The 16626-nt window shown below is 40.3% G+C and overlaps 1 protein-coding gene across 4 annotated transcripts in view; it reads right to left on the bottom strand.

The window, feature by feature from the left end:
- PTPN12 (protein tyrosine phosphatase non-receptor type 12) overlaps window positions 1–16626 on the bottom strand; it is a 70023-nt gene that overhangs the window by 6765 nt on the left and 46632 nt on the right. For 3 of the 4 annotated variants that reach the window (XM_064142555.1, XM_064142553.1, XM_064142551.1), the window contains exons 12-14: window positions 11791–11876; window positions 3482–4440; window positions 182–259 (exon numbers count right to left, since the gene is read on the bottom strand). In XM_064142555.1, the coding sequence (XP_063998625.1) occupies window positions 182–259; window positions 3482–4440; window positions 11791–11876 (1123 nt within the window). The remainder of the gene's footprint in view (window positions 1–181; window positions 260–3481; window positions 4441–11790; window positions 11877–16626) is intronic. The other variant, XM_064142552.1, reaches the window with a different exon arrangement.

Raw genomic sequence — 16626 nt, 5'->3', positions numbered from 1 at the left:
CTGTATTCAAGGGCTGGTGAAAGCTAAGCTCAAAACAAGCCACCACAAGTGCTAGATCTCATTCCATTTTACAAATTGCTTCAAGAATTTAACACTAACCAGAAAGCAAGGGCATTTGAACACCATATTCAACTGCATTTCACATTTTAGCCTCAGTTATCACAAAGCATTAAGGACTCACTGTGTTCACTTGCTAATACAAATGATTCTGGTGTCCTTTCTGGGAGCGGGGGAGAAGAATCTTCACTACTATCAGCATCTAGATCAAATATGACATTGAGATGAGTTAAAGAACACACTTTCCTCCTAGGGTCTTAGAATTTGATATTTTAATATATGAGATCACTCTAAACTTGGTATTCAATTTAAAGCAATGAGAAAATTTACTCTGAATTTTCTAAAATGTTTTCAATTTACCATTCAAATGCCTTGGGAGCAACTTGCTGTTACCAAAACTATCATCACATTAAGGGGTATTGGCAGTTTGTGTTACAAGAGAAAGAAATCATTTGGAGGGAAACCCCCCCCAAACACAAACCTTCCTCAGCCACTCCAATGAATACTTTTTCTTCATGCTTTCAGAAACAGCATATTAGCAGAACTAGCAGTCTGCACTGGAGCAGGACCATTTGCTTATTGAACATGTAGGTATCTATAGCCACAGTAGTTATTCTAACTTCATTGCAGTTCTTGACACATGTACTTGCAGCCACTGCAAGTCATTATAGCTCATGTACAACACACTGGCTTCTTGAATGCTGCAGATACCAGTAACTATACGCAGCTGGCCTACCAACTAAGCACTAGTGAAATTCTTGGTCAAGTTCCCAAACCATGGTAAGAAGCCCGTTGGAAATCTGTATGAGCTGTGCTGAAGCCAGTAAGGTACTGCTGGTGAGCGGTGATTTTTCTGAAATGGTTCTAACCATACCTCCTCAAAAAGTCAGCAAAGCACAGGAAGATTGCTCAGTGCAAGGACATGAAGCAATGTGGGTTTTCCTGACTGCCTCCTGTGAAATCAGTTCTAGAGAAGTTCTGTATTACCTACTTCTCTAAAGCCTAAAGTTTTGCTTCCCAAGTCCACCTCAGGGCCCAGTCACACCAACAAAAACTAAACAGTCTAGTGCAAGTGAGGGTACACAAGAGCTAGAGATGGTTATTGTGGTACCAGCAACGCATCCCATCCCCAGCCTATTCCCTCTCATCTGGCTGGAGCATGCAAGCTCTCCTGGAAGCAAAAGCCCCATTCTGGCTTGCTAAGGAAATTGAAGTAGAAATTAAAGGTTTAAAAACATTTCAAGTGGCTGCTGCCATAAGAGAACAACTGTATTCTACCTAGTGTTCATCAAAAGATAAGACATGTTTCACTTCACCTATGGAAACCATGAAGCTTGTCCTGCCAACATCCAGCAGCTGGGACATGAACTCCATTGTGTTTTACAAGTGGTTGTGCTCAGAGTGACTTCTTTGAGACCTGCTCCATCTCAAGTTTACCATACAGCCCAAGAAAACCTACATGAATTGAAACAGTCTCTAAAAGCAGCAAATAAAGTCACTCAGGAGCATGCACTACTTGAAAGTAAGGGTTTGGGTTTCCTGTGATTTTTTGGTGGTTGTTGTTGCTTCTTCCTTTTTTATTTATTTTTTTTTAAATCTCAGGGTACAACTCCTTTTCACTTGATTTGAATTAAAAAGAGCGTCTAATCATGTGGTAAGGTCATGCACACCGATAGTTAAGCTTAAGCAGCTAGAGTACCGCTAATTTCACAGCAAGCTTCAGTGCTGACTGTACCCACATCCCCAACTTTTTCTTTCTTTCTGAAGAGTCCTGGACAAGCATGACAGTGACAGGGCAAGTGTAAAACATGGATTAGGATCATCACTGGAAAGCAATCTAAATCCTACACTTTCAAGTCCAAGACCTGCAGCCTGAGTACAAAGTGGGAAGCATTCACTATCACACAGGAGTGAACAGATACACTCTAGATAACAACAGATAAATGATGGAAAATTCATATAACAATTTTAAGCCATTCATGTGAAGTCAGCAACATACCAGCAGCACAAAGGCTGTACTGTTACTTCAGGATGTTTCTGATATACAGTTACATGAAACAATTCTTTAGTGACATTTCTCCCATTCTTTATCAGATTTATGGCATATCACATTTTATTTGCATATTCTTACAGCATCTACACAACGAGATGTGTAAAGAGGTAATGATTTTCAAGCAGGGATAAACAAAGATTGCCCTGGGAAAGAAGGAAAAATCTTGGCTAGAAGCAATGTTTGGAAAGCTCTGTAGTATGCATGCTATAAACATCAAAGTGACTATAGCATAAAGGGCATTGCCTGCTATACAGAGCATGTTTGAAGTGTTGCACTTAACATCATACATGCATATGCAAGTATTGCATTGTGTATATACAGCATCTCACAAAGTCTATAGAAATAGACTGTTTTGAAAGCTGCAAAACAGTTCCTGGTTCTGAATATGTGACTTTTGGTGAAAACCTAGCTGACAAAGTAAGTATTTATTACAATTCAGCTGGTTCTGCACCTTGTATTATACACTAAGCTTTATTTCACTCAAAGTTTCATAGCACTTACAGACCCCTGCAGCTAGGCCATGGCTTTAAGGCACTCCTAGCACAAAAGTCTCATCTAAAGAGAGCAGCTCATGTTCTCCGAAAGAGAGAACCTTACTAGGCATCGTGTTGAACTTCAGACAGGCAGTTATCGAAGCCTCCTTTGTTCCTCTCAGTGTGCCAGCCTGACTGAAATCTGCATCTGCACATTCTAGGACCCTACAGCCCTCAATAAATGATGTAAGTTTCTGCAGAAGCAGCCTTGCAAATCTTCCTTGCTCAAAAAAAAAAAAAAAAAGCCAAAAAGCAGTAAAAGATTAAAAGCAGCTGAGTACTTTTTACCAAAGCAGCACCAGGATTTTGAGCTGAACAGCAACATCACTTTATCTCCTCCAGTCATGTACAGAGGAAAGCAGGACAAAATATTTACAATGCTATTAAAATGCAACTTTGAAGGCCTATACAGTCACAGAAGTTACAGCTGCAGCTTTAGGACCTGCATATCAATCAGTGAACATGAATATGATGCATACTTGCACAAGTCTGGTTCAAATACTTCCACTATCCAAAGCCTCCATAGCTACAGACACTTCCATGGGACTGGACGTTGAGGAAAGAACACACCAGTCAGTAAGACAGAGCCTACAATTAAAAATGCATTCGTACCTTGCAATAAGTTTGTGAAGCAGCTTATCAAGCTTAGTACCTTTGAACAGACAGAGCTTAGGTGCAAAGTGAAAGCTGGGAAGAAAAGAGTTGTGCCCTTCCTGAAGCTGCCACAATGTACTCTCAATTTACATTTAGAAAATGGCTTTGTCAAGAAATTTACTGTCCAGCCCTATAAATGAAACCAGATTAAAGAGCAGCACTTCTCAACCACAGTGAAACCTACCTTTGTCATCTTTGGAATACGTTACAGCTGCTAAATCTTGCCTAGCAATAGACATTGGCAACACTTTCCTGGCAGCACTGTTTTCAGTGTTAGTGGCAGCAGAAACAGTGGCACTTGCGGTTGAAACATTAGACACGCTTCTGCTGATGGCTCCATCAAAGTTCATCTCCTCTGTGTCAGAGTCATCCGAGTGGAGAGGATTAGTAAAACAGAGGGGTGCTCGCACAGAAACAGCAGTAAGAGCAACGCTGTCAGTGGGAGGATGTTCAGCTGGGATGTTTGATACCAGAGAGAGAGTTTTCACACCAGGACATAGGAAGTCTGAAGACACGTCCACAGCCCCTGGCGAACGCAGTGCATTGTCATGCCCATGCAGTGCCCACGTGGTGTGTCCCTTCTCTGCCAGAGGCAGACGGTCTGGTCTTGGTGGAGGATCAGAAACCTGCTGACTTTGCTGGCTTTCTGGTGAAGGTATTAAGGCTGTGTGAGACTGCGGCACACTGCATTCCACACATGAGTTTTGACAAGCATCTACAAGTGAATCCCCAGAAAGCTGTTCCTGTGGCTTAAAGCTTTTATCAGTTACAGAGGATGACACAGGCTTCATTTTAACTGCATGTCCCCTGTTCAACAAGGAGTTCCCATCAAAGCTTCGCGGTCCCTCCTGAAGAGGAACCTTCTTGATTTCAAAACTTAAGTTGCGCTCCAGCCTCTTCTCTGACCGTTCGCTCGGCTCACTCTTCCCTGAATGTTCTGTGGACTTATTGTAATTCTCATTGAGGTCTGTCTCTGAGGAAACCATGTGCAAAACTGGCTTTGGATGGTATCTATCGTTGTCCTGCCACACAGTAGTTACTGTTGGGTAAGCTGAGGGGGGAGATGGTGTTAAGATTGGTGGTACTGGCTGAGGCTCTGGAGGCTGTAAAATTTCTTCTTTAGCATCTCCTTCCACAAGGCAACTGCAAACAAAAGCAAAACACAACCATGTAAGTTCTCTGTATTTTGGTGATATTTGTGACGCCTGTCCAGCTAATTACACAGCAAAGCTTTCATACCAATACTGAACTCCTACTGCATACAGACGATGGTTATAACATATGACTAACAGGGGAGACAAGAAGTAAGTCAACACATTCAGAGCCTAAGACATTCACTCAGACCACAACTAATCCTCACTTAAAGTTCCAGGATTGCTCACATCCTTTCCCAGCAGCATTTTGTCAGAGTCAGTAAGAAAGGCCCTCTTGTGGCAGGATTTCTGTACTTTTTTGCTTTCTTCTTAAGAAGCAGCTTAGAACTTGACATGTGGAATTCAATTTTTAATAAAGCCAGAAGAGAAAAGTCTTTCTTTCCAAGACAAATTTCCATCTTCCTTTTGTTGCTACTTTTAAGTCTGAAAAAGCACTTTTACTTGAGACAACGTGGGCTAGTAACATAGGTCTAGGTCCAAAGAATCTTCCACCTTTTCAACCAACATTAATAAGAATGTATTAATTCAAAAAAGGTAGAAAAGCTTACAATAAAAACACAGAGTGCCAAGTTATCATTCATATTCCTGTAGTATTTTATTACCCAGCAATCCACAGTGAGGGTTCTCCTATATGACTGCTAGCAGATGCTAACCTATCTTTTTCAGACAGCAAGATTAAAAAGCAAGAACGATTCCAAAATCTTGATCACATTTTCAAAAGGTTACTGGAGAGCACACTGGACAAATAACCCTAAGTGCTGCAGAACTGAACTGTTACTTCTTCCCCAAGGGTATTAAGTGAAGCACAAAGTATCAAACACAGTTTCTGCTATGCTGGAATGAAGCCAACAGTGGGGTTACTGTTAAGATTTATAGGGAATAAGACTAAAGACCTCTGTGACTCATTAACTCCAAGCTATAGTAGCATGGGATGAAGAACACAAGTCCTTATATGAGTGACTCCAAACTGAAGAGAGCTCTTTAGATTAGTCAGTTTATGAATACCTTCACCCACTGAAGTGCTACAAGTTTCCCAGCTTCCAAGTTATCTTCTCAAAGTTGCTTTATCTTTGTATCTGGAAAACCCCAAATCCCCTTGCAGTTCTTCCATGTGCCCTCTTCCATTCTTTGCCTTACACGTGTTCTCAAAGCCTTGGGCCTCAAATTTCATGTCTTCCTCCCTTCACTGTGTGTGTATATTGCTGTTTAGCTTTACATTAAGATAGCAGGAATACAAAGCATGCCCAAACAATAGTTAAAAGTAGTGTCTAGATATTCCTGGAAAAAAAAATCAAGTGTGAGCTTAAGTTGTTTGCTTGAATTAGTAAAGATAAGGGAGGGCAGGTGTAAGTCAGCCTTGCTTCAGTTTAACGTACATTGAGGACAGGGAAACATCCCTCTTCTAGAGGGTGGAGGGAGAAAGAGAGTTCACTTGCACAAATACTGACATGCCCCCTTCACCAGCAGTGATGCTTATCAGTAATCACCACTAAATCTTCCTACTGCAAACGAGGTTTTTCCCTTCTGGCCTCATTTTTCTGACACAAAGTTATAGATGCAGTCAGCAAAAGCAATTTCCTGTCTGGTACAGACATACCATTAAGCATCACAATTAACTAAAGAAGTAAATTAGCATTAAACTAGATATGACAAGATTACAGGTCCACAATGCCAGTCAAAAACTCATCAAGTTCTTCCCTGATTACTGTTAAATGAAATCGCCCTCTCACTGGATTCACTAGTAAACAGAACCCCACAGCTACACACACTGACCCCTTAGAAATAAGCCTAGGACTGATGCCACAAGAAATACCGCAGAAGTCAGCAGCCCAAAACTTGTTCAATTATCTTCCTTGTACATAGCTAAACAGTTATGAGAAATGTTCCTCATTGTGTTTGAAAATATATTTGGTTTAGAGCTCACAGTGATTAAGTAAAAATGTCTGTACCAAAACTATTCTTTGCCTTATTAATCCTGAAGAATATGCATCCTCAGAAAACAAGATGCCCCAACTGCATTCTGATGTACTTGTTTTTCAAAAGGAAAGAGATGCCACCCAGGATTCCCTGGTTTTCTTTAAATACATCACCATGTTTCCATTTTATTGACATCATGATACCCTTAGTTCACAAGTTTGGTCTTACAAATAACCTTTTTGTTTCTTTTTACCAAGCTGACATATGAGGCTATGAATACATTTAAGAGCTCTCTGTCTGACACTAGGTTCCCAGAAAATCCTGGGAATTTTTGGTGCTGCTGCATAATGCTTTCCTTGGGCACTTCTTTCAAGAGCTGTGCTCTTTAAACTCTTCTCCCCAGAGAGGCTGAAAATTACCTGAAGATGAACTACTAATATTATTACTAACAACAGGACACGGTACAGGAAAAAAGAGCTTGATTTAAATTCCCAGGAAACTAACAGAATGCACATGAAAGAGGGTACCGAGATGGAAGAGTCAGAGACCATTTGAAGAGAAGTAAGCTTTCCTATGCTACACCTTCAAATTGCATTGCTTTTACCTACTGCAAAAGAAAGCATTTCTCCAGTACACTGGTAAGATCACAGTGTGTGACAAGAAACCAGAGAGCCTTCCCCATACCTTGGCCTTGAGAGCATCTCTTCATGCACACCTGCTATTGGCTATCTTGTAGTTCCACTGCCTCACACACCACTGTGAATGGCACTGCCCCAGATGACCAAAGCAGCTGTTTCACACAATTTTACTGCCACACAACCTGAGCATCTGGGTTAATGGCTTCTCAGCTGCCAGATAAACTATACATTAGGTAAAAATAACTGAAGAAAAAAGATTTCTCATAGTAAAATTTAATTATAAATTTGTCCATAGTACAATAATTTACAGAAAAAAAAACAAACCAAACCCAAAACCTTCCACAACTTTCCATCAAAACAGCCACATGAAAAAAAAAGAACTCAAAATGAAGTGATGTCAACACTATTTTTGTTTTTTTCTTCTTTATATTCTAAATGTTCAGAATGCTTTAAAACCTAAGCCATTGTAGCCTTAATGGAGAAGAGCTATATTATTAAAACAGGGTGCCATGGGTTCAGACTTTAATGAACCTTGGCCAGTGTTCAGAAAAACACCATAAGTAATTCATGGTTATTCTACACAACATACTGGGGGGGGGTTGTTAAAAAAAAGAAAAAAAAAGGAAGAGTGATGCCAAGGCCATAGAATGCTGCTGCCGTCATCAACCAAGAAGAGAAGCTTAGCATTAAAACAGGAAAAATTAACTTAATGTAAGCAGGCTGCCACCAGACAACTACATTATTCTGCTTTAGCACTAAACCATTGCCACTCATGTCAAAGAATCATAGAATCAACCAGGTTACAAGAGACCTCCAAGACCATCCAGTCCAACCTATCACCCAGCCCTATCCAATCAACTAGACCACAGCACTAAGTGCCTCAATCTTTTTTTGAATACATCCAGGGACAACAACTCCACCACCTCCCTGGGCAGCCTATTCCAATGATAAATCACTCTCTCTGGCAAGAACTTCCTCCTAATATCCATCCTATACCTCCCCTGGCACAACTTGAGACTGTGTCCCCTTGTTCTGTTACTGGTTGCCTGGGAGAAGAAACCAACCTCCACCTGGCCACACCCTCCCTCCAGGTAGTTGTAGATAGCAAGAAAGAAAGGCTGTAGCCGAGTGAGGCTGTCAAACTATGTTACAGAGAATGTATGTAGAATCACAGAATGGCTTGGATTGGAAGGGACCTTAAAGATCATCTAGACCCAACCCCAACACTTTCCACTAGACCAGATTGCTCTAAACCCCATCCAACCTGGCCTTCGAATACTTCTAGGGATGGAGCATGCTGCTTTAAGGTCTCCCCAGAGCCTTCTCTTCTCTAGGCTGAATAACCCCAACTCTCAGCCTGCCCTCATGGCAGAGATGCTCCAGCCCTCTAATGACTTTTGTGGTCCTCCTCGACCCACTTCAGTAGGTCCATGTTCTTCTTTATTGGTTTACTATTAGTAGCCTAATAATACTTCTAAGCAGAGACAAGTATGAAAGAAGCCTAGAAAAGTACAATTAGAAGTTATGCTTTGTAGGATTAAATACTAAAAGGATTGATTATCTTCCTTTGCATAAGCTTCCTATCTTAAACAACATAAGTCTTTAGCAGCATCTCATCCTTACTTAATGCACTGACATGAGAGTTAACTTGATACTTAGCCACACTATAACAGGAAGAGCTCTGCAGATTTAAAGATAATACAGAGATGATCTGTCCTATGATCCTGTCAAAAACAAGAGAAGAGACAGCTGAAAAAGCTGCCTTTACAGAAAAAGTTACACAATGTTTTGAGTGGGTAGCCACTGGAAAATGCTGTAGGGATGTCACCATCTCAACTGGCAAACAGCCGTTGACCGCTGTCAGAAAACGGCTAACAGGAATCATAAGCAGCACTATCTAAGCAAACAGAGCTGGTTTGATAGCAGTATGGAAGAAAAGCACCCTGAGGTCAAGAGATGTAAACCAATCTTCCTCCTGCTTGGTCAGGTTCACCTGAAAACCCAAGTTGTCACATGGTACTGTTCAGTGTTAGTCACTTTTCACTTTTTCTGTAAGGAATAAAAAACCCCACCTATTAAAGCTTCCCTTTAAAAAAATGCAAGTTACTTTACTAGTTACACATTCTAGAGCCAATTATGACACAGTATATAAATAATTTCAAAGCCTTATTGCTGTTTGAAAAAATGCTATCAGTTTTAGCAACTTGCTTGGAACTTCTTCAGAGACAGCACATGTACAGCTTGAGAATACGTTTGGCTGGCAACCTAAAACAACACTGAACAAAATATTTTAAGCAAGTTCCCAGACAGAATTCTAAAACAAACCAAAAATGTGAGAATAACTACATCTTTTTCAGAGCAACTACTGAATGTGAACTTATCTGTAAAGGCATTGACACTTAGACACCCCTGGAAACCAGTCCCTACAGAAAAGATGCACACAAATACTTAAAATAATCGTACCGATATATTTTCAGTTACAGGAATGTAGAGAAAAAGAAGAGGAGACATGAAAAAAGTGGTAAGAGAATGCTCTGGAGAAGAATATGATATGGAGATAAGGTAAACAGTTTCCTTCTCCACACACGGATTACTGACAAATCTTTCATGGATTCTGCTCTCTCACTCTCCTCACTAAACTACGCCAACCTCTGCCAGTAAATCCACAACATGCAAAACCTGGCTCTAAGTCATGATGAATCAGGCTTTAGATTGGTAAAGTCACCTCCCACATGAAAACCAGACAGTGGGTATTCTGAGCAGATGTGACTAAGAGCAAATCGAATCTTTCATCAGAAATATCTTCCACGAGGGGATGTAATTCATTGTTTTTCAAAAATAACCTGCATTTTAAAAATATAACAGCTTTGCTAAAGGTTTCTATTTATTCACCTCTAAGGAACCACTCTTTCTGCCAATGTTGGCAGATGGGAAAGCAAATTTATGTAAGCAGGCCTAAAAGACACCAGATTTTTCAAGAGAGATTAGTTCTGTGAGAGATTAAAAGAACAATGCAACGCAGATAAGACAGAACAGATGTGTGTTAACATGTGAATTATGCATTTCTCATTATTATATGACTACATCACATTATAAAAACCTAGGTCCACCTAAGATTATTTGAAGGAACACTAACAGGGAAACTACCTATTGGACAGAAATCAGATCTTAAGTTTTAGTGACTATGTGTTAAGAAGAGTTGGAGACTCCTCAGGAACATAGCTTAACAGACTTCTCTGACATTAGGGTAATCTAGTGACTGAAGACTATTACATTAGCATAACCCAAACAAAATAAGTGCTATTTACTTACAAAGCACAAACTCTGCTGCTTGTTTGTGAAAAGCCCCAGCGCTTTTCAGTCTCTCTTTAATGGCATCTTCTATAGCTTTAGTTATGTTAAGCAGAAGTTAAGTACAACAGCTACTCATAACCCCATTGTATCCTCAATGGTTCTTTTCATACAGTAATTCCTAAGTTACCTTACTGAAATTATCATGTCAAGAGCCACAAAGTAGTACAGCAACAGACCCATTTATAGCAGTTCCCCGATATCCTCACTAGAATGAGCATTAGAATCACATGCAATATTCCAGATCTGCTCCAAATTACTAGTGGACAGTCAAGTGGATCACTTTCAAACCGAATTTTAAGCTGCGTTTATTCCTGTGACAAGAAGAGGATGTTGCAATATTGAATACACACACAGTTAACCATTCTGAGTTGCCAATTCCGAAATGGCACTCTGAATTATTTTTTACAATATATACACACACACTTAAACTTCCACCTTTACAAGCCCAGAGTATTTTAGCATCTAAAATTCATTTTGAGGAGCTCTTGCCAGCTCCTCCAAAATGGGCTCACTTCAAATGCAGTACTGGAAAGGAGTGGTTGATTCTCGTTTTCTACCTTGAACTCTTCACTTATCTGACCTTGCACTACTCCAGTTTGATTACATCTTAAAGCAGTAGAACCTCTGTCCTGATATGACCATTTGTTACACAGGAATAAGTATTACCTGGCTGGTGGTTTCTTGTCCTTCTGTAACTTCAGGAAATCCAACGCTTACCTTCAATATACCTGTATAACTGCAGGTAACGCCGCACAGGCAAGATCCTCTGCCAAAAGTGCCTGTAAGCCTTCTAGAAACTAGCTGGGTACCTTAAGCACTTAAGAAGGAAGAACTGCCTCTTAAGCTGGTTAATGCTCAGGTTGGGTACCCATTATAAGCAGATGAATCTGTAATTTAGCTTTACTTTTAGCTTGACGTCTATGTGTTTTAAGAGATAGAAAAAAAACTTCTTTTTGCTCTGGTAAATGAAAAAAATGGTAAGACCAAATTTTTGTTGGCACTGTCTAGTCAATAGCAGGACATGTTTTTAAGCTATCATTTTGTTGAATAGATGGATGCTTCATTCTGGTCTTGTCTCCAAAAACAAGTATTCAGTTATTACTTCAATCTATTGTGATGTCTGTTTTGTTACTATCACCTAGCAAAATTAGAGAACAAGTAGATCTAACGTACCTGACTACTGAAAGGTAATGTTTACCTACTCATGTGTAGCACTGCAGGATTGGTGTATCCAAATACAGACTTCACAATAATATTAAAACTTGTATTGACAGAGTCAATTACAGGAGTTCTATTTGTATTATGTATATTTCCATTTATAAACAGAAAGAAATTGCATCTTAAGTCTTTATAGAATCAGTAGTTTTAATCTCTATTTATGAAGCATGTCAGCTGTCATCTTAAAAGCATATAGTAATATAGTTAACTACCTGCGGGTCCGTGGAGGCTTTGGTGGAGGAGAATCCTGTTTCTCAGCATCTGAAGAACTGACAGCATTCTCTGTGTTATTTTCATCCTGATGGAAAGAAAAAAGAAATCATGGCTGTAAAACTGATACATACAATACTTCAACTGTAAGATCCAAAGATCCACCATGATAGCTAAAAAGAAAAATGACAGCATTAGTTTTGGCTACATATAGAGATCACATTCAAAATTCCACTCTAAATTCACAATATGAGGTTTGTTCAGCTTCAATTTTTTCTAAGTATAGTTGTAAGTGTACAATCCACTAGAGAAAATCCTTGACAGCTCAACCTTATTAAAGAAGCTAACATATGTCAAAGGTGTTTTCAAACTCTATGTGTACAGTAAGAAGCTGTTTCTAGTTGAGACAGGCAGAAGTAACTGAAAAGGCATTATCATTTTTGCTACAAGTAATAAAACTTGTAATATACAAATAGTATACCTTGTAAGAATATGGAAACTACAGTGTCTGAGGCACATACACAACCACAGTTTACAAAGCCAAGTCTTCAACATATTTTTCTAAAGAGGTAAAACTCCTCAACCCCAACCAAACAATACCAAAACCCAACAGACATAAAAGATGGTACTTTTAAACTCAACTGCAGAAGAGAATTCAGTGGTTCATAGACTGGGAAGCTGTCAGGCAGATTGTTGTTCAAAAGCTTTCACTTCTGCAGTAGGTAAAAATCAGTATCAGTTCACTTTACTCTACTTACATGAAATGAGGAGCAAGAATGTTACAGGAATTGACACCAAGAAAAAGGAACTGCCTTGCTTAATTAGCACAGATTGATGCTTCTGTGTAGACCTGATTTACTTTTATACAACTCATTCCCCAGTTAGTGAAGGATGTTTACTTGAAAGGTTAAAGATGACAAAAGTTTAATGCACTAGGCCATGCAGGCAAGCAATGTGTTCATGCAAATTTCATGTTGCAGCATTTTTAAGTAGTTATGCTCTGTTACTCCTCTTGTTTTTAACTGGAAATACCATTTGCTGAACTCTCTAGAGCAAGTCTGTTACTTGCTCTCAGTTCCGTGTCACAAGTGATACCAACTGACAGATTTCCCCTTCTGCAATCTACCAAAAGAAGTGAGTTGGAAAATATGCAGAAGAACTAGCATGGAGCAGAACAGAGGCAGGTCAAGTGCGTAGAAGTCAATACAGGGTACCTCACTGGGGTGACTGCATCTGTTGAGAAGAGTAGACAGCAGTATTAAGAAAAAGCCTCCCAGACTTCCTAATCACAGCTTACTGGATTCAGCAGGCCTCTTGCCTCTCTGGACAGATGTTACATTCTTGGGCAGAATACAATTTTGGAAAGTATCAGCTTGGAAAAAACAGGATAACATGCAGATCAGAGCAGAGAATTATTGGTGGTTTTTCATATGCAATGCAATTAATTGAGCACTCAGTGCAGTCTCCTTCTTTCTTACAGTTGACTGGATAGGGCTGGGTGATAGGTTGGACTGGATGATCTTGGAGGTTTCTTCCAACCCAGCTGATTGTGTGATTTCTATTGGGGCAGGGTTCTCACTCTAGATAAATGGAATCATGAAGTAAACGTGGGGAGGAAAAAAAAACACGAACTTTGCTTAACCTCTGCTTCTACCTGCGACTGTTCAACAGATCAAGAGTTACAATGTCCTTGACTTGAGGGAGCAGCTACTCAGATGAAGTAAAATCCATCCAGGTATTCTGTTCAATTACAGACAGATATACACATAGATGGGAAATGTGTGTGCACGTCTATGAAAGCCTGCATCAACAAAGGAAAATCCTAAGTGTGGACTACATCTGGGCTACAACAATACAGAGCGACTCCTGTTCCTATGGCAAAGCAAAGGAACACGGAGATTTCCTAGCAGATACAGTGTCTGAATTCAACTTACTAATGTGACCTACACTGTGCTATCATCTCCTGAGGGTGAGTCTTTTTCCACCTACTTCCTCGCTGGATGAAGTACCAAACGCAGCTTTCACTAACTGAGCAAACAGAGGGCCACAGACTGAGGTTTCACAGACATTGCCTACAATTCTGTTTGCCCCAAAATCTCAATGCCCAATTTTCTTTTGGAACTCACAGTGGAAACATTTAACGTGATTCAAAAGCTTTCTGTACTGGTAAAATACCAGCAAATTCACTGCAAATACTCTTGCAGAAGTAATGTCATGGTTTCCCTTAAAAGGAAACAAGGCATTCCTTTTGTCCTTATCATAAAATAGCATGGGAACCACAGAGCATCAGCAGATAAGAGAAATACTTCAGACTGAAATTATACACTCCAGTGATTCATATTAAATAAAACTTTACATGCATAGACAAGATAAATGTTTCTGAAAATATTTTTTTAATGCTTCAACAGCCAAAGATCTCTAAGCTGCAAAGCAGTGAAAAGAATTTGAACAGCAAAAGTCTTTTCACTTGAAATTTCCCAACTGATAATATTTTAAATATCAACATTCTTTCTATAGTAGTCAATTCCTCCACAGCTTCTCCAACTGCAATCAACTGCAACAACAATATTCTATCACTGTTACAGGAAAAAATCCAGGAGATACTTGAGGGTAGCAGCAATGCCATGTTTTGGTGAAAGTGTGTATTAATAGCAGCTTCTATTAGTAGGTAAGGGTAAATAAAGGACTTGCAGTACAACATGCTTGGTGCTGTGGAGGACAAAATTCAACAATAATTATTTTTAAAGAGAGTAAAATATTTGTTGCTTGTCTTTTAATCAATTTTCTTGTTTCTACACGCAGAACATCTAACCTGATGGTGGACTTTCCAAGATGACAATGTTTCACTTTGGATAACAGAGTTGTCTATCAAGCAGCTCACAAAACATTCTACTGATACAAATCTAGCTCATATCTTACCAGATGATCAAGATTAATCAGCTCAGTATGTTTCAAGGCTTCCAAGTGCATAGCCAAGGGCAGTAATAACAAAACTAAAGATGGCAAGAAGCACCCAGTTAATGACTTCAAACACATGACACTATCAGCAAGAGTAGGAAAGAGGGCAAAGTCCAACACTCAGTTCTGATTTGTCCAGCAATTTAAAAAAGGACTGTGGGGGATGGTGGGAATAGTGTGTTCATGGAGGATGCAAAGTAGTTTTAATTATTAAGCTTAGCCCTGAAATTTGGTCACTGTGTGGACTGTGAAAGGACTCTATATGGTATCTGAAGAAAGCTTTTCTTCATGCTAAGGGTGTAAATATAATGGTTTTAGCACATGAGGACTTACAGGTCTATCCACTCACTAGATGTACAACTATATGTTAAGAGTATACAATTGCTACATGATCATATATAACACAAGGAACATGGGGAACAAACAGGAAGAATTGCAAAGATGTGCAAGCCCATAGGGTTATGATGTCATTGGCATCACTGAGACACGGTGGGATGGATCTCCTGATTGGAGCTTGAGGATAGATGTTTATAGACTCTTCAGGAAGGACAGGAAGGGGAGAAAGGGAGGGGGGTGTCGCCCTTTATGTCATGATAAACTGGAGTCCATGGAGCTCCACCTGGGGATGTGCAAAAACAGAGAGCTTATGGATAAAGGTTAAAAGCAAGGCAGGGGAAGGTGACATCATAGTAGGAGTCTGCTACAGACCTCCTGATCAAGAAGGCAAAGCAGATGAGGCCCTTCACAAACAAATAGAAGAAGCTTCACACTTACAGGCCCTGGTCCTCATGGGGGACTTCAACCACCCTGACATCTACTGGAAGGACAACAGAGCAGAGCACCAGCAATCTAAGAGGTTCCTAGAATGCACTGATGATAACTTCCTCCTCCAAGTGGTAGAGGAGCACACTAGAATGGTGCTACGCTGGACCTTGCCCTCACCAACAAGGAGGAGCTGGTGAGTGAAGTGATGCTGAAGGGTAGACTTGGCTGCAGTGACCATGAAATGGTAGAGTTTAAGATCCCAGCAGTGCTCCACCCATCAAGTTTGTGTTTTTCCTGTTTGGTGACCAGGATGTCATGTGGGACAGAGTCAAATGCCCTACTCGGGTCCAGGTAGCTGATGTCAGTTGCCCTTCTTTTGTCAACTGTTGCTGTGACTTCATCCTAAAAAGCCATTAAATTTGTCAGGCACAATCTGCCCTTGGCGAAGCCATTGCATCAAATATGATGCACAGTGGTTTAGCAACTTCATCTGCCAGTTCCCTCAGGACCCATGGGTGGATCTCATGAGGCCCCATGGACTTGTGCACATGCAGATTACTTTGGTGCTCACAAACATGATCTTTAATTCTAGTGGTCAGATCTTCCTTCTCCCAGTCCTTACTTTTGCCTTCTGGCAGTTGGACATTGTGGTTGGAGCCCTTGCTGTTGAAGGCTGAGACTAAGAAGTCATTGAGCACCTCAGCCTTATCCTCACTCTTTGTCACCAGCTCTCAATTTCCCTTCTGGAAGGGTCCCACATTCTCCTTAGTCCACCTCGTTTCACTAGAATACCTGAAGAAGTTCTTCTTGTTCCCCTTAATGTCCCTAGCCAGATCTAATTCTAGCTGTGCTTTAGCTTTCCTAACCTGAGCTCTGGTTGCACAAACAATTTCTTTGTATTCGTCCCAGGTCACCTGTCCTTGCTTCCACTCTCTGTAGGCTTTCTTCTTGCACCTAAGTGTGTCCAGGAGCTCTCTGTTCATCCATGCAGGCCTCCTGATGTTCTTACCTGTCTTCCTCTTTTTTGGGATGCCTTGCTCCTGGGCCTGGAGGAGGTGATTCTTGAACATTGACCAGGTTTCCTGGGACCCCCTTCCTTCCAGAGTTTTTTTCTC

This window comes from Pogoniulus pusillus, chromosome 4, assembly GCF_015220805.1.
Source record: "Pogoniulus pusillus isolate bPogPus1 chromosome 4, bPogPus1.pri, whole genome shotgun sequence".
In the NCBI taxonomy this organism is placed as follows: domain Eukaryota; kingdom Metazoa; phylum Chordata; class Aves; order Piciformes; family Lybiidae; genus Pogoniulus; species Pogoniulus pusillus.
This window is presented reverse-complemented; position numbering and strand designations above follow the sequence as displayed.